Genomic DNA, 18,555 nt, shown 5'->3' with positions numbered 1-18,555 from the left:
TAACCAACTTGTTTAATTGAAACAGCTGTTAAGATTCATTAATCCCTTTTAAATATGGAAAATCGTAAGGTTAACATAGGAAACTCGAGAGCCACTGGGGCGGAGCCCGAAAGCCCAATCAGAATAAAAACTACTTAGTTTTCCTATTTAATGCCCAAAGAATCGGTGTACCGAATTTCAGCTTCCTATGTACATGGGAAGTGGGAGAATTAGTGATGAGTGAGTGAGTGAGTGAGTGAGTCAGTCAGTGAGGGCTTTGCCTTTTATTTTATGGAGACATAAACATAAATTGTACATCAATACTTTATTGTAAAACTTCATATAAAATCGCAGACTAGGGAATACAATTTATGCATTATTTTAAAATGAAACTTGTTAGTACTTTTTAGTATATTTTTTTCCTTTGTCATTTTATGTTGGTAGTTTAATATTGAGAAAATGCAGTAGCATTTAGATTTTTCAAAACTGGATCTTGATGTGTGATCGTTGGGTAAAAAAATTACTTATGACTACAGAAAAGTCTGATCTTAGTTACTCAGGTCATTTCTACGTTTAACCTATTTTGAATAATACTTCACTAGAAATTCGCACGTAGGTGTGCATTGCATCAGCTAAGGTTGAGCTTATTAAATTTGATTGCATTATGAGATTGTTATAAACTGATTGATTGACTCAATTGTTGTTCAGAGATATTTTAAACGATTTATAAAGCTTCGTACTATTGGTTTAATCGTTTATTGGAATATTTAAACCCTATACATTTATTACAGTAGTATAGTACTGAAATGGTTCTTTCACGTGGTTAATTTTAAATGCTTTAAATTGTGTTGGTAAAATTATCATACTGATGTATGATAATATTATCGTAAAATTCGCTACCATCGAATAAAAAATGCGCATAGTGACACTTTTCAATGCAAATGATAAGTTGATAAGTACTTTTGTTCATAACATTTGTTTCATTGAACGTAATGAACCTGTATTATATTTTTACTTAACTCTATCAAAATATAATTGATTCAAATTAATTGCACTGCAAACCCACTCATGCTGAAAGAACAACCTCAAATATTTATCTGGAACAGAAACCACATATTTGATTCGTAACCATAGGGTATTTAAGCTTTATAATTTTACACTTCACAGGATAATCTCTCTTTGTAAAAACTAGCGAGTTAACTGCAAATGTGAAGCTTTTTCAATAACAGGTGAGCCAGCCGCATGTTTGCTGACAGTTTATTTGTTTTTCACAACGAACCTTGCTACTCTGTGTAGTGTCGTATATCTCTGTGCCGCTTCTGTTTACTCTGTGGAGGATCTGTTGTTCCCAGATAAGCGCCATCTTGAATTCCCACTGTTTTGGTGTAAAATAAACAGCTGCTAAGGATTCTTTGCCTACTAGCATAGACTAATATGTTCAATCCAATATACTAGTTGGTTTTAGTTGTTGTATTAATAGTCAAAGGTTTTAGTCAAATTCTTTACAGACAAGGTTAAACTGTTGTTTTTTCGATAATGTGAATATAGATAATAAATCTGGTTAAACTTATAATACGCAATAGGATATAAAGATTCAATTAAATTTGTAATTTTAAAACATCAGAAAAGTTTAAATAAAATTGAATCAGTTTTACCGGCTGCAGTATACAGAGAGGATGAGTTACACAAACTCTTGGTCTCAGTAGTTAGAAAATCTAGATAAAAACTCATATTTTGTTCCTGAACCATCATCTCTAGACAGAGAAAATATTCCCTATTATTTTTCTTTGTGTATCCTTATGAGTATTGTTGTTAAAAGAAAAGGCTTTTCTCTCAGAGTTTGGGGAAAGCAATAAAACTTTAGATCATTCAAAGCTTTTGGACCTTTGTTAACGAACCTGTGAAATTATCATTAACGTATTGTACTACATCCAGTTTCTCAAGTGTAATATTGAGTATAGAAATTCATTATTGATCTTTAAAATACATCTTAAAAATTTGTATGATCACAAAAATTTATGTTCAAATACAACTTATTTGGTTTCTAAAAAAATTGGATTGTATGATGTAATGTGCTTGTAACTGCCACGCTCCTAAAGAGAAAAAGTAAACAGTAAAAAATAATTACCTCTACAAAGTTCACAATTAGCGTGTTAATAGTTCTTTCTCGTCACAGAAATACTCTGGAAGTACATTGTACTTTCGTGGAAGTTGGTAGCGTGTTGCCCTGAGAGTGTATTTGGCATATGTCAGTATATCATTGCGTGTGTGCTGCCTGCAAATTGATTCAGCGTCCTTCAAATGTTCGGAACGCATTAACAATTACTATTCTTGCACATATATTATTTTTATTACAATACATATAAAAATGTTGTACAATTACAATATATTGGATTCGTGATATTAAAATACGTTGAACTGAACCAATTACAAACCTAAAGGTTGTTGGGTCCAATTCTGAGTGAGATCGACTTTAGATCCAAAACTCATTATTGGAATATAAATTAATTATGCTCATCAAAGATCGATTTTAGATAGGAACAAAGCCAGGGTTTGGAACATTTCCTTAAAAACGTAAAAAATGCCAATAGAGTAGAAAAATATATTAAAATCTCCCACTTTTGCATGCAGAAACTTAAGTACCATAAACAAACATGGTTGACAATTTCATTAATCATAATCCACTCTATCAGGCTTACTCGATTCTAATCTAATAAACTTTAATTTCCTCTATGCTCAAGCAGAACCCAGTATAAATTGGTGCAAATTATGAATGACTTATTCAGATAGATTACTGCTGACTTCCTCCCGTTAATGCACGCTGACAAGTTGACAAGCTGACACGAGGTTGTCGTAAGATTATCCTGGTCCCAGTACCTCTGTACTTTACAAAGGATATCAATGTTAATGGTACAGTCATCGCCGCCCTCGCATCCTGCGACCCTGATGAAGTGACTCACCTTGTGTGAGACTCATCTCCTGTCTAGACTGTACACATTACTGTTAGGTATACATTACTGATGCCACATAGGCTAAATACTGTATTCCAGACATTACTGTTGAGTATACATAACTGTTTTGTTGATAACACAGTTGTCTAGACATTACTGAGTAGGAAATACTGTTGAGTAGACCTTACTAAAGACATTACTTTTGCGTAGTTAGATTAGTATCTGTTTTCTATTAACTACTGTTGTATAGTAAAAATAGTGTTGGGAAATCATTACTGTGTATCAGGCATTATTATTGTATACACGCTACTAAGTTTAAATTAATTAGGTTTAGCTACAATTGATTCTGGATATTACAATTGAGTAGTCATTCTCAATTATTATTAATAGCCTATATCCATCTATCAATTTTATATTAATACAGTTTATATAGCAAATACATAACAAGAAACATCACTTGCACAGCAATATAGATCACTTATATTTCAATATGAGTACATTGCAATACAATAACATTCACTTACATACGATAATTAATAGCAATAATGACGAGGCGGACTAGGCACAGTAGATTGTTATTGTCAATACACACACATACAGTATACACAACATTGTATGTCTACAGTAAATATTGTTACATCGCAACGTTGTTTTGTCGAACAACATATAAACCCCTTATAAATGTCATTATACCAATTGCGTATTCGTCTTTTAAACAGATCCAGTTCCAATTAAAGCTGTGCAAAAAATGGGAAGATTTCATTAAATCATCATTTTGTTATCTATGTTAAATCAGCTACTCATAGGGTTGAAACATTCACATTCCAATAAACATAAATGAGAACCGCATTTCACATAATCGTACTCGTAGGATGAAAGTGACAGCTGGACTAGAATGTTTAACATTTGATGCAGTAGTGCCATTACCTACGAGTGTTTTAATCCTCAGATCAAGTATCGGACCGCACGCTGGTTACATAAAGCTATAACAATAAATATCTCCAGCTGTTAGACTCCAGACGACGCACTGCGGAGTGAAGAAACCGCACAAACTCTAATACATATAATAATGCCACTAGTTGTTTGTTTGCTAGTCACGTTATGTTTACACTAAACCGCGCAAACAACACGCAACAGCCACCTGGAGTTGATTGTTGAATCAGCTGTTCAACATCAGCTGATTGTTTCGCACCCTTTAACTTTTAAATGTCCCAATGTAATGGTAACAATCAATGGTAACATCTAGTTTTCTATTTTGATGTGTGAATCTTAATCAACGAAGTAAAAACTATTTATTATAGTTAACGTTCTTAAAATTTAAATTACAAGACTTATAATTGTGCGTGTTTTAAAAAATTGTAAAACCTACGCTTAAATAAGAGAGTGCGCTATACCTCATGAGTGTCAATATAAACTACAAGTGTATTCATATCAAATGAGTGATTATATTATCAATCAACCTCGGACAGTATCAATATTTTAATGTGTCAACAGAGGTGTGATCACTGTGTTGTCAATACCTCGCTACGATGTTGAAACAACAGATTACATCGAATGGTTGAACGCTGACTGGTGGCCAATTGTTTGGTTGGATGTAGGAAGTTAGCTTTCCGATGTTATTTTCGTTGCACTAAAAAGACTGTTTAAATTTTGATTTTATTCTTAACTATTTGAGGAATTGTGCACCCTGTGTTTAATTTTTGGAAACGATAGATTTTTGTCGAGTTGCAAACCTAATCATATTAAAGAAATAAAATACCAATTCATACTTGCGCGATAATATTTCCATAGTTTATACCTTAAATGAAATATATTTGAGATCTTAGAAACATATATTACGATATTTTGTTTTAATCATAGATATTATAGGGAAACTCAACATACGCGACTCTCAAAACTCCACTCGCTTTCAAATCTGAAGTGAGATTTCAATTCTGCAGATGTCATTTGTCTATCGATTAACGCTACCAACAAAAAACTAACTGGTTAAAAAAAACTTTAAAAAATCCAAGCGTTCAAATAAACAAATAAAAGTATAAAATGATGGATAGTGGAACGACAATTTGTTTTTATTAAATTCTCGTTTGAAATTTTACCTTCATATTTACAATAACTACGGTGAACCGTGTACAAATCCTGAACTATGTTATAAAAATACACGGAAGTTTTGCAGCCTAGTGAGGTTGGCTTTGTAATGAAACACTCTTAGAGAGCTGCTGATTCTATTATCACCGAATCACCGCCGTATCACTTGTCGATCAACCGCTTATGTTTCATTGGTCAAGCTAGGGGTTGTTTAAACCACTTCAGCGTTACTTCAACCCACAGATTGTTTGTTGTATCCGGATATATCAAAACATTTAAACAAGAATGGTTTTTGAATTCACTATCATATTTCTCAAATAGATTCGTGTTACAGTGGCGTTGCAAAAATATATTTTTAAGTGTTCTTTTCCCAGTATATCTATTTCTAAGGGTTTCAAATTCCAAAAATATAGAAAGAAGACAATATTTAAGGTAACATTATCATTTAGGTTAGTTAAGTATTTTTCAGTGTTTCTTAAAAACAGTGGATTATTGTTTTTCGTAATGTAAAGACGCGGGATTCAGGCGTCAGAGTTTTTAGTCCTCCGTGGACGTTGGTACATACACCATTACTTCGTCACCTTTCAGGGTTATTCTGTCTCAAGTCATACACAATAGTTTTGTCTATTGTCAAAGTTAATCTAATGGTAGAACGGGCGTGTCCCTATTAAGAATTTAAGGATATTTGTGTGTGATTGTTTTTCGTATTGTGTTTGGACTCTAGGCACTGTGATGTCTTGATTCTTGACTGATGTACCTTATTGTTTGCAGGGTCGCGACTGTCGGTGTGCCGGTCCAGACACAGTTGTTGTACCCCGGAGCTAGAGGAAGGCCTACACCGGAGAGTACGGAGGGACTTCCAAAGTCTACTGCACCACAGCTCCCAGACCGTACAGGGGCTGCTGTACACCACGGCCACCACGCTCAAGAGTGAGTCATACTTGATTTAAAATTACTTTAATTACAATTAATAATTTACAGAACCTATTAAGCTAATAAGATTACATGTTTGAGTTTGCAAACTGAAATAATTAATAGGATTTGCTCTCTACCGATGATTATTGTAGGGCTTCTACAAAAAACCTACCATTTCAGTCACTATTCTTCCCTTGATTTTTGTTTCCATAAAGGCATTATTTCTACTAAAAAAAGTACTGAAAAAAATACTGCAAACAATGCATGGATATTCATAAGTAAATAATTTATTTTTCAAAACTGCATACGTCATTCTATGTTAACATAGAACCTATGCCTATGCATAACAACCTGTTTTCATATAAATCAACTATAAGAAAAGCCCGATCATTTCTTGCCCTTTATTATTCTGAATACATTGATTAATAGTAATTCAAAAGCTAAATGCATAGCAAACATTATTAAATTCAGACGTACTGAATACAATGATATTTTTTTATATTTAAATCGTGGTGTTTAGTAGAACGTTTTGTAGAAATTACGATTATGTGTTTCCAATTTGCATTCGAACACTCCAATTACCCGATGATAACAAACTCTGGGATAATCCGCTGGCTCAGATACAACCTTTGACTCTGCAGCTCGAGGCGATAATGATACAGTTGTATCAGTTCTGCAACGATTTCTGTAGTAGTCAACTGTGTTGTTAACATTAAACTAGTTTGAGTATAGGGCCTATGTGTTTTTGACTAGGCTTTGTGTCTAGGCTTTAATATCTGTTTTTAGTCTTCTTTGACATGTTTTATTTAAACTTAAAATTTTATTTGTTCAAATAAATTGACAAATGTCCTTTAAATTGTTTTTCTAGTCTCCTTAAAGGTACTAATATCAACTTACTAAGGTGAAATAAGCTGTTATTTTATAAAATCGTATAAAACAAAGAGACAATGTAAAATTATTTGGTTGATTCCTACTTAAGGTAAAACTTGCTAAGTAACATAGGGTTAAACTATTATAGCTCATTGTTTCCTCTATAAAACTAACCTTAATTTATCTCCCGAAATTCAAATTTTTAATCTATATTAACAATCAAGTCTCACCCCTTCATTGAAAAATATGTATTTGAAAGATTAGAAGTATATACTGACAATTAAAATCTGAACAAACCATAGGACATCAGAAACTGATACTGTTGCTGTATATGAAAAGGAATACGATTAGTTGCAATTTGCAATAATATTCGACACAAGAACTGTGAAGAAAAGGTATCTTACTCGAAGTAGATTTATTCAATAAAATCGAAAGAGGAAAGTGAATTAAGTGTGACACAAAGAAGATTGGGCGGGAAAAATAGAAAATTACGGGATTCTGGGAAAAAATATTCAACAGCTTTTCTTATTTCAAAATACGATGATAAACCACTCTCTTGTATATAGATGAAAAATGGAACTCAGAGATAAATGATGCCGACAACACGAGAGGATGGGGATCAGTTTTTTGGCTTCCCATCAACCCCCCCCCCCCCCAAACACACGTTTACCTCACCCCTAAGCCGGGACAGAGCCTTGATTGATTCTTCCGCAACCCCCTTGCTAAAGGGATGTGTTTATTAGGCTCCTTTTTGTTAGAAGTATTCAAAACATCCCTTCATTCTAATCGGGTATAATAAGGTTGATTTTTTAGTAGGAAATAAATTTGTTTTATCCTTATTTGAGAACTGGTGTTGTGTTAAAAAATAAAAGGGTGAAAAGGGTTTGATTCAAAATTTATCTAAGGCTATGTCACAAAGATGGTGGAATATATTTTATTATTATTTTCCGATGTTTATTACTAACTATAATGGTAATTAAAATTGAAGATTACGTATTAAGATATAATTCCTGGATTTAAACCAGTATTCACATAATTGCAGTGTCTATCTCGTTGTCTTTTCACTTTACTTATCTTGCAAAAGTCAATGTAGAAAATGTTTTTATAATTTGTTACAGTTGGTCGTTGTTAAAGAAAATTTCAAGAAATTATCTTTTACGCCTCAATATTACAAATTTTAAAGAATACAAAGATTGTTATATTTTAATCATACTTAAATATTTAATCACCAATACGTTTTCATTTTAATTAAATAGCAAAATAACTATGGATCTATATAAGCATAATAAAAATAATATTTTGTTTAAGGGTTCAACACAAGAAAACCGAATGGGTTTAGTAATATTAAAATTCTTTGAGCAATACTGATACTGCTTTCGGCGCAAAAGAATATTCAATATTTTATACTGCTGACGCTATGGAATCCGTGTTTTTCGATAAATTTAATTAATCGCTTTTACAAAACGGAGAATGAAATCTTACTAATATTATAAATGTGAAAGTTTGTGTGTTTGTTTGAAGTTCAATCACGCATAAACCACTGGACGGATTGGGCTGAAATTTGGCATAATGATAGCTTACATTCCCGATTAACATATAGGCATATTCTTATCTCAAAAATCCTTTCGGGCTCCGCCCCAGTGGCTCTGTAATTCCCCATGTTAACCTTATGAGTATTCATATTTATAGGGAATTAAAGAATTTAGTCAGCTGTTTCAACTAAAAAAGTTGGTTCTATGATATGGAAAAGCATTAAAAAGTTATAAGATTTACCAACAGGGTGCAGCACTTTTTTTCATTTATGAAAACAGCTAATTTGAACTAAGCAGCAACAAAAAACTGTGATTCGCAATGAGAACTGTCAAAGTAGGATTGTTTACAGTTATGTATATGTTTTTCATTTCATGAATAATTTGTGATATTTTGCGAATTGATCATTTATTTTTCTCTATTGTTTAGGTAAAATGGTAGAACATTATGGCTATGGTAGATGTGTAATACTATAGAATACTGTAAATTTAAAAAAGCAAATTTTATCAAACTGTGTCCTCCACCCATTGCAATCGCAAAGCTTGAGTATAACTGCAATAAGCATTTTATACTTATATTCCAACCCCGTACGAAGGACGGGTACTCTGCTAGTATAAAATAAATTAATGTTATTATTGAAAGATACGTGCCACGAGTTAGTTAATGCATCGAACTTCATAATTAAATTATTATTATTATTGAAAGATATGTACCTCGAGTCAGTTAATGCATCAAAATTCATAATAAAATTATTATTATTATTATTATTATTATTATTATTGAAAGATACGTGCTACGAGTTAGTTAATGCATCGAACTTCATAATTAAATTATTATTATTATTGAAAGATATGTACATCGAGTCAGTTAATGCATCAAAATTCATAATAACATTATTATTATTATTATTATTGAACGATACGTGCCTCGAGTCAGTTAATGCATCAAACTTCATAATTAATTTATTATTATTATTTTTATTATTATTGAAAGATAGTGCATCGAGTCAGTTAATGCATCGAACTTCATAATTTAAACTCACGTTCAGGCTTCAAAAGCAATGTTATAAGTTCAGATCCACTTTACTGCAGATTTTCCATAAGAGCCAAACTTTGTCCGGAATTGATTTTTTGTTATCTATAAAATCCTCACCGCTCTTAGCATTTAGCTAGGAAATAACAGACTTCTGACTGTGCTACTGAACTTTATTTTTGCATACTTTTTGGCATAGATTATCCATTTGCAAAATGTTCTCAGTCATCCACTTCTACAGTTTCTTCCGTCTTGTGAACATAAATAAACAGCCCGTTCCATTCTTAAATCGTAGAAATCATTTACGAAATCCGTATACAAATTATTTCCAAGAGGATAAGTTTTTAGGTTAAGTTATTGACGTTAGTTACGCTATTTCTTACGTAATTATTTTTTTTTTTAGTTGACCTAATTTGATTTGTCAGTTAGCTTAAACTATGTTTTTGAATGTGGAACGATCAAAAATAATATTTATTTGATCAAATAGGATGTAGAAATACTTTTAGTTGATTTATTAGTTTATTTGATTTTTACGTAATCTTTTTAGTGTTGTCATCGTAGTAACTCTTGTTACCCCCCCCATTTCCTTTACCTTAATTATTCAAAATGCCATATAATTTAAAACATATATTTCCCGTACTTGTAAACATTCTCCCAAGAAGGAATCACCTTTCAAATATGCGAGCTATCTAATAGTTTTTGACTTTTTTTAAACAATTTTCTTAATTTAATTTACTTATCCCTACTTTTTTGTCTACAATTTTACTAAAAAACTATTGACACACATATCAGATGCACAGTATCGCACAGGTGCAGTTGCAGTACGGTCTCGCATGACCAGGAATTCCCTTGCAGTCTCCGCGGCGCACGGCGCTGCATACTACAATAAAACAATGCAAGTGAAGTTCTCACGCCTGTTGGGTCCACAAAAAACAAAACCTGCCAGAGAATGCGGCTATCCCGGTGGGCCACTGGGGGGGGGGGGGCGACCACCAAGGTCACCGCCTAGGTGCGATTTTGATATCGTTTATTTACCTTTTTGTCAATAATAATATGTCACGGAAAAAGGTGCAAGTTGTTTAGTTAGTGTTCGTTAAAGATCTCGTTTTAGAGAACAATTTAGTTTATGGTAAAATATGTTGTGGCATAACGAATGATTTTATCCTTCTTAGTTTAATTATCCATTTTCAAACACATGGGTTAATTTATCTCTTTGAGAGTATATGTAATTCGTTTATCGTCCAATTTCTTGATCAATTATGTTCGGTGAGATCATTTTTAGCGATGAAATATAAAGAAGTTAAAAAATTGCTTCTAAATAAATGAACGTCCAGCTCGGAGAGTTAAGGCACGAAGCAGATATAAACATTAACATGTGTAGTGAGAAGTATGGGACCGTTGGGACGTTGGAGTAGGACTGTTGTAGTACATTACATGGAGGAGACCGGCCTGCATACTAACTGGGGTAACTAACTACAGGCTGATGAATGAGGCCTACTTCACTGGTGTTAGAATTGTTGACGTTGAAGTCTCGTGGTTAAATCACTAATCATATACTCTATACAAGCAAAGTCTGTCTGTAATATATATCTCAAAATTCAACGGAAGGATTTCGACTACATTTTGGAATTAGGGACTTAGTTTTGAAAAAAGTGATTGGTGACAGCCACTACCTCAGGAAAATTCGCATTTCGCTACACTCTCGCACTAACTCTTTTGAAAATTTAAAAATTTTACTTAAGCCTTATGGGTTGCCAAGTATATTGGGTTGTTATGTACGTACATTGTTGGTTGAACAAAATAACAAGTAAAAAGTAAACAAAAACATGTAACATGTGTTTATAAAAAGCCATCCACAGTATACCAGGAAATTATAAACTACAGTACAAAGTGATTGACATCTTTTGTAACTATTGAACAAAGATTACACTGATGATAACTCGGTATATGGGAAAATGGAGTATGTCAGTATTGATGAGTGTTTCGTGTTGGTGCCGTTTGAGTGCACTGGCTTCAACTCAATGTTTTACTCTTATTTAAGGGTAGATTTTACAATTTGTATGCACTCTGTTTTAGTTTAGGCCTACATAATTTGGACAGCTGTATTCTCATAATAATTTGAGATTCCACTGGAACTCAAATAATAAAAGCCAAAATTAGTAAAAAATGTAGGTTTCCTTTATCTTGCTTTTACAAACGAAATAAACTATAACGGGCTATGTTTCGGCTCCCCGGTACTTATACGTGTAATGAAATAAGTAACATTGTTATGTAATCAGCTGTATATTGTCGTGTAACAATGTAATGAACGTGTATAGTTCATTGGTCATTTTCAATACACTTGTAAATTCTTATTAACTTTAGTAGAAAATAAAATGTATACATTTCACGAAAATTAAATTCCATTCAAATAAGTTTTCGTGTGCCTAAAAATCAATGTTTAAGCTGCAAAGCTACTTTTCTTCACCGCATAAAACACATATTATCTACGTCAGATGGCTTTTATTTATCAGCGGAAGTGACATTTTCGCGTTCCAGGTGCGACAACGTAACCCATTTGGCAGGATTGCCAATCGTCGTGTAGGTGGCAGAGTTTTCCGCTTGAAGGATTTGGCTGACTGCTACAGCGCTGCCAACCTACCCGGAATAAATTTTCATATTTAAAGCCTCCTGCAGGTAACGTAAACCTTAGCTTCAGATCGGATCGTATAAATAACGTATATAAAAGATAGCATTTATGTTATTACAAAAAATATATGTTATTTGTTGAATATTATTTACGTAATCTGTAGGTAAAGGCAATGTTTGATTAATGTTAATGTAAACAAAGTTTACCTTATTGCTCAACAATGAATACAAGCTACTTTACTCCATGAAAGGTGGAAAGTTTGTAACAGGTTGGATGCGTTAAGGCTGTCCAACTTGATTAGACTTTGGAAGAGTTTAATTCACTTAAAACTCTAGATTCCTCCAGTCACTCTAATACAGTTTGATAACGATACGCAAAATAACTCGAAACTTGTTCAGCATCATAAAAACAACAAAATTTCACCTAGTTATATTTTAATTGTTTGAGTGTCTAGCCAACGTCGGACAGAATAGTCAAGTAAAATGACAATGTAGAGGAAAATAAAGGAATTGCAATATTTTTTAAAGACATTTTTGGATTTTAGACGACCCAAAAATCTATTTTAAAGTGGTTTACTTAAAAATAATTTGGTTGGGACGGCCGTTTACCCATCCCTGAACCAAAGATAGTAACCTAATCCCCTCCTCACCCAAAAAAAAAAAAAAATCCTGCGGGTGCCGTTGAATTACGTAGGCCTATCTAATTGCAAGTTGTACTGGTGAAAAGTCTGAACAAGTGTTTTACAGTCTGTACTAAAAAACCCCTTAAAAAGTAAAACACAATTTATTTATTTAATTTACATGCTTAACCAAAATAATATACAATGATTATGATAAATTAACCTCCTATCTGTATATAACTTAGCATATCAATTCCGTTTTATTGTTCACGAGCTATTTTAGTGTAAAGTGATATGTCAGTCAGAGTTATCTAATGTTGAAGTAACACACTTCCTCAGCGGCTGTGGTCCCCAGGTGATGCACATTCGGAACTAATCTATCTTTGTATGTTATCACCGCCGCCGCCACCGTCTCTCGGCATAGGCTACTACAGAATTAACACAGTGGTAAAATAGCTATCAACAGGCAATTGCAACAATATGTTTATCAAACCGCAAACATGAGAAAATCGCTATAACATTGAACATCTATGTTATGGTATTGTTTGATTGATATGCTGAAGTAGATATCCTCCCTAAAGCAAATGTTTAAACTCAATAGACCATAGTTAATGGACTGCTCAAATCGTGCCCGAATGTTAAAATCGTATTTTATATTTTCTCCAGATGATATTGTTTGGTGTTTAGATATGATCTAATTACAATGAGTCGCCCTTTCAGTTTTGACCGTTTGAAGGTTGATGTAATTTAAAATAAAATTGTAATTTACAGCAGAAAACGTTGTCAGTGAATTGGTTGATCTAAGAAATTTTGAGTTTATAACAAATTATGAATATAAAAGAATGTATACTACTATCTTAAGAAGTTTGTACGTGATAAAATGAAACATACGCAACAAGAGTTGGTGCTGGTGAAATCTTTGTTGGCATTCAGGAAGAGTGTTCAACTCTAACGATAGTGTGTCAGCAATAACAGACGTTGGCGCATTTCTGCAAAATTTCGGCTGTAAGCAAAACGTTACGTCTTCACTCAGAGGATATTTTTTATCGCCAAACGCAGCCCTTTCTGACATCCCTTTCCGTGTAACACTCCTCCATATCTTTCTTTGACTTTTGTATCATACAATTTATGTTTGTATGAAATATAGTGACTTTGACAAACCGTGAAAGTGATACAGATATCCATAAGTTACGAAGATTAATATTTGTCGTATTTATTTCATTAGTTTACACTCTCCCTCTTCATTTGTATTGTTAGTTTATGCATTTCGATGGCTTCTTTTCCAGCATCTATCAAAGGGTTGTTTAGCTAAAAGAATCTTAAGATGTAATACCCTGCAGTGGTGTTACGCTAGAAGCCGTCTGATATTATTACGGATTCTCCTCCATCTTTCTACCTTCTGTGTACTAGATATTAAAAAAAACCCTTTAAAATAATGTATTTTTATAAACAACGTGTTCAATACGTATATCAGGATATTGTTTCGTAGCAAGAGATAAATCCAAACAAATATTTTTACGTTAAATTCTTTAAACAAATATTTTTGGGCTGGATTTTTAGCATGGCAATTGTAAAAGTTTCACTATTCCCTTCACTTTTAGAGGATGGGTTTAATCGGTTTATTTATTAATTTAGATGTACATTTTCAGTGTAGCTTCAAACTTGGCAAACCAAACAGGAATACTGTTAAGAGAATTTACTGTACCTACATTACTTTTAAATTAATCTAAAGCTTTCTGTGCCTTACTAATTGCAATTTGATCTAGTTGTGGTTGTTATCCCATTGATAATATTAGATTCTCATGAGAAGTGACACGTTTCATTGTGTAAAAATGTAATGAACCATAAACACTGAGATAGCTTTGGTTCATCGGTCTCTTGGTCAAATTAACATGTCGCTGTCAGTATAAGATGAATCCACTGTAGCCAGCATATTGCAATGGAAGGTCGCCCAAGGTTTGAACACTTCCAATAATGAAGTGCTTGTTTCCCCAGAGTAGACCGAGCAGATAGCCTAGATTACATTACCACGCATTATATATTGCCAAATGGCCATTCCATATGTATAATCAACTGTGCTAAATTAAAATTCTTAAGGTTAAAATTGCGCTTTTAATGGAAGAAGTTCTTTGACTCCATTAAAGTTCATAAAATATTTCTAATAAATAATATTTATTCACATACAACAGATAGATTAAGTGCAAGATTTTTAATTTCACCTGTGACAATATCAGTGGAGGCAGTTTCCTTCTATATGCAAAAGGAGAAAGTTCCTTTTCTTTTAAAATTGACCTGAATCTACTTCCACAAAAGTAAATTCAAAATAGCTGTGGTTCAAGTAGTGTTCAATGCATTGAGGTAATTTTTTTCCCACTTCTGATTTAAATGGACACATTTTTTCTTAAAATAATAATTCAACGCCAGCGTAAAACACATACTGTAGTTAATAATAACCAATACATTCTGACTTTGAATTATTTTGATTTATATAATTTAAATGAATAAAGAATAAAGAATAAAGAATACGAATTTATTTTAAACCAATAAACAAAAGTGAGAAATAAGTTTAACGGAATATTTATTTTCTGGCGGCGTTTGTTGGAAAGAGCGAACACACGAAGGTATGAATGCAAAACATTCACCTTTGCACATTGAATGTCAATACATGAGTTACGCGATTGTTTGTGTTACATATTGTTTCTTTATTCAAGTACATTTACACAACGTAGAGAGTGATTTTATCTGTTGTTTGGATACATATTGACAGTAAATAATACATGTTTTGTTTACCATACGGGTTTAATTCATACCTTTCTTTAGGTTGATATGTTAGTTATTGTTTGGTTATTGTCGTCTCCAAAGATGTTTAATATAAAAAGGTAACGATGAAATAATAATTTTTCTGTTTTAAAGTGTATATAGGTAAACAACAGTTTCGGTAGCCTCAACATCCATCACTATGTGTGACGGCAACAACTGTGTTTTAATAGTAAAACAAAATTGAAGACATTTAAAGGGCGAATAATGAAGGAGGACCCTGTACAAAACTACCCGGATTTGTTTCCATAAAAAATAATTTTTCAGTTTGGTGACCTATTTAATTCACCACCGATTCTAGCACCTTTTCGAACCTAACATCGCTTCGATCGGTAAAGAACCTGGTCGGTAAAAGAGTCACTTTAGGTCCCATGGATGAAATATTCTATCACAACATGTATTGCAATGTTAGGGTTAACAAAACAAACGTTAACTAGCTTCAATCTCGACCAACGGTTATTTGACACGTAAATGTAACCGGGTTTTAATTAAATTCCTCAGCGACATCAATACCATGTAATCTACAGCGAAATGTTCAGTTTACAATGACATATGTAACATTATACATCTGTACGTGTATTGGCACTTCCTCTGTGCCATTGGGACGTGTTATCTAGTGAATAATATAATGACATTACATTCCCAATAGGATTGTGTTACAATAGGTGGGTTCATTGTTGTAGTTTAAAACTAGTATTGTGCATATTTCGTGAAATAGCCATCAACTTTTGAGTTACATTTTTGATAAAAGACTGGTTCAGTAGATCAATCCAGTAGAAAATCACCAAATGCTTTTATTTTTAGAATAATGCCTTTACTGGGGGTTCACTAGTCTAAAAAAGTGTATGACTCTCTTGTAAAAACTGTCTCTTTATTAGTGAATTCTCTTACTGAAATCTATACGAAATGTAGATTAAAAGACCAAATAAAACCACAGATATAAAGTTTAGATTAAAGTAGGCCCAGTAAAGTTTTAATTCATGAGGTAGGAAAGTATTTCTATCTTGCAGTTGAAAAGTTACTAAGTCATTCCAGTAATTACATGAGGCAAAGAGCCGTACATCAAAGATATTTCGGTCGCCATCTTGGTTGTTGTAAAACATGTCATGGCTAAGAAATCTTTTTTATTGGGTTGGGAGTTTTATATTTTATGCATTATGTTATATTCTATGTTATAATGTATAACTGTTATATGTTAATGCGGTGGTTTGCAATGTATAAATTTGTGTTCTGGGTGAGAGTAATTATACTGTATGTACTTGTCTGAATGTTTACAAAAATGTACATCATGAACACACTTCACACCCTGTGGACCTCATTAAAAGTTTTAATTGGTTCGTCTCCATAGAAACAAAAAGAAAACTCTCGTACTTCGCTTATATCCATTATATTTACGCTTAAAAATTAAGGGATTTGATTGTGTCACACATTTGATATAAACCTATGAAAAAACTGCACTAATATAATCAATTGTATCCATTTAAAAATATTGGACACTGACACATAGATACCTAATCAATTGCGACAGTGTTATGTGCACTGTAACTGTCTTTAGGCAAATGCTATGTCTACGTGAAAAGTTGTTTCACTTGGATGAAATAAAGTAGCAAAGGGAAACTTTACTGAAAGGGTAATGATTAAATTTACTGCACTCGAGCCAAGCAGCAACAAACCGTTTGGAGCATAAAACACAGAAATGCTGTGAAAACTGTTTCACTCAAGCTCTTGGCATTCAAATGTGAAGCGAACAGTAGTAAACATGGACGGTAAATGCAAAACATTCACCTTTGCACTCAGCTGACTAATGTTAATGTGTCCATGTTACACAGATTTTTTAACGTTGTGCAAAATCCACTTCACTTTTTGTCGTATTTTTTTATGTAAAAGTTTAAGTACAGTATCTAATAATGCACTTTAAACTCAGCCTTAATACCTGATAGGATGTGTGCAATACATTGAAGATTTTCTCTCACGTTTCAGGTTTGAATTCATTTCAAATATATATTTCATCATCAAATAATGATTAAATATCGTCCAAAGTTCTGTACTGCAAAATGGCAATTGAATACAATCGAACTATGATACAAATTGCAGTTCATCCGAAACACACACAAACATACGTAGGCCTACAGAAACTACCTAATATTAAAAAAAAAAAAAAAAAAAATACTTGTAATTAACTAATTATTTAAATCTTTTATGTCAAAGAAAACAATAAAACTTGATAGTTATTATTGTACAAAACACTCATCCATGTTGATGTTATTCTTCATCTCCGCGACTTGCCGCCATATGTTGAGGATCCGCTACATTGTTTGGAGAAAATAGGTCATTCCACTAACACAATCCCACTACTTTGCAACTTTATAACTAACCCACTACAGAATACACCAACCAGCTAACTCGCTCAGCTAACTGTTAAATTGCAACTTGGCTTTAACTGCACCAGTTCTTTCTCTTGAATTTTAGTTTAGTTAATAAACTACATTCTCACTCTTTTAGCAGAAACAATATATATTTTGGATTTTGAATTATTCCGGTTGGATCATTTGTCAGTTTGTCCTGGTGTTTGTTTACTGCCTATAAATATTTTATTATGTTTATGAATGCCAATTACAATTAGGATCCCTTAGAAGGAAATAATCAGCATTTCTAAAGACAACAATAAAATAAACTATGATAAATGTATTGCTTTTTCAGAATTTCACATTATTTTACAGTTTGGTTAGATTTTTACAGATTTTTATAGTATAAAAATGTGATCCAGAAGGAAAATTTAGTATTCTACGTTACTTCAGAGACTATCTGTATAATATTTCAACTACTCACAATATTGACATTTCTTTTAGGTGCTTCAAATTTCAAACATGATCGATTAATTTAAATGCCAAAAAAATACATACTCACTACTGTAAAAACTAAGTATTAAATTTGTTTAAACCTTATATAAACTATACACTTTGATCAAATGTACATTCAGTTTGCGACAGCGGATGTGGATTGGTTGATAATCGACTCATTGGTTAATGAGTTTAAGCGACAATGCGCATCGCCATGCATATGTAATAATGAGTTGGGTCTATTGTATGATTCATTTGTTGATTGATTTACTTTGGAGCAATACAATG

At 32.7% G+C, this 18,555-nt stretch overlaps 1 protein-coding gene across 1 annotated transcript in view; it reads left to right on the top strand.

Moving 5' to 3' along the window:
• LOC128991743 (division abnormally delayed protein) overlaps positions 1-18,555 on the top strand; it is a 164,025-nt gene that overhangs the window by 65,735 nt on the left and 79,735 nt on the right. The window contains exon 2 of the mRNA XM_054414900.1: positions 5,787-5,945. Coding sequence (XP_054270875.1) covers positions 5,787-5,945 — 159 coding nt within the window. The remainder of the gene's footprint in view (positions 1-5,786; positions 5,946-18,555) is intronic.

Source organism: Macrosteles quadrilineatus, unplaced genomic scaffold (genome assembly GCF_028750875.1).
Source record: "Macrosteles quadrilineatus isolate MER2022 unplaced genomic scaffold, UCM_ALF_1.0 Scaffold_4__1_contigs__length_99947679, whole genome shotgun sequence".
NCBI lineage: Eukaryota > Metazoa > Arthropoda > Insecta > Hemiptera > Cicadellidae > Macrosteles > Macrosteles quadrilineatus.
Note: the sequence above shows the minus strand (reverse complement) of the source record. Positions and strands in the feature narration are given on the sequence as shown.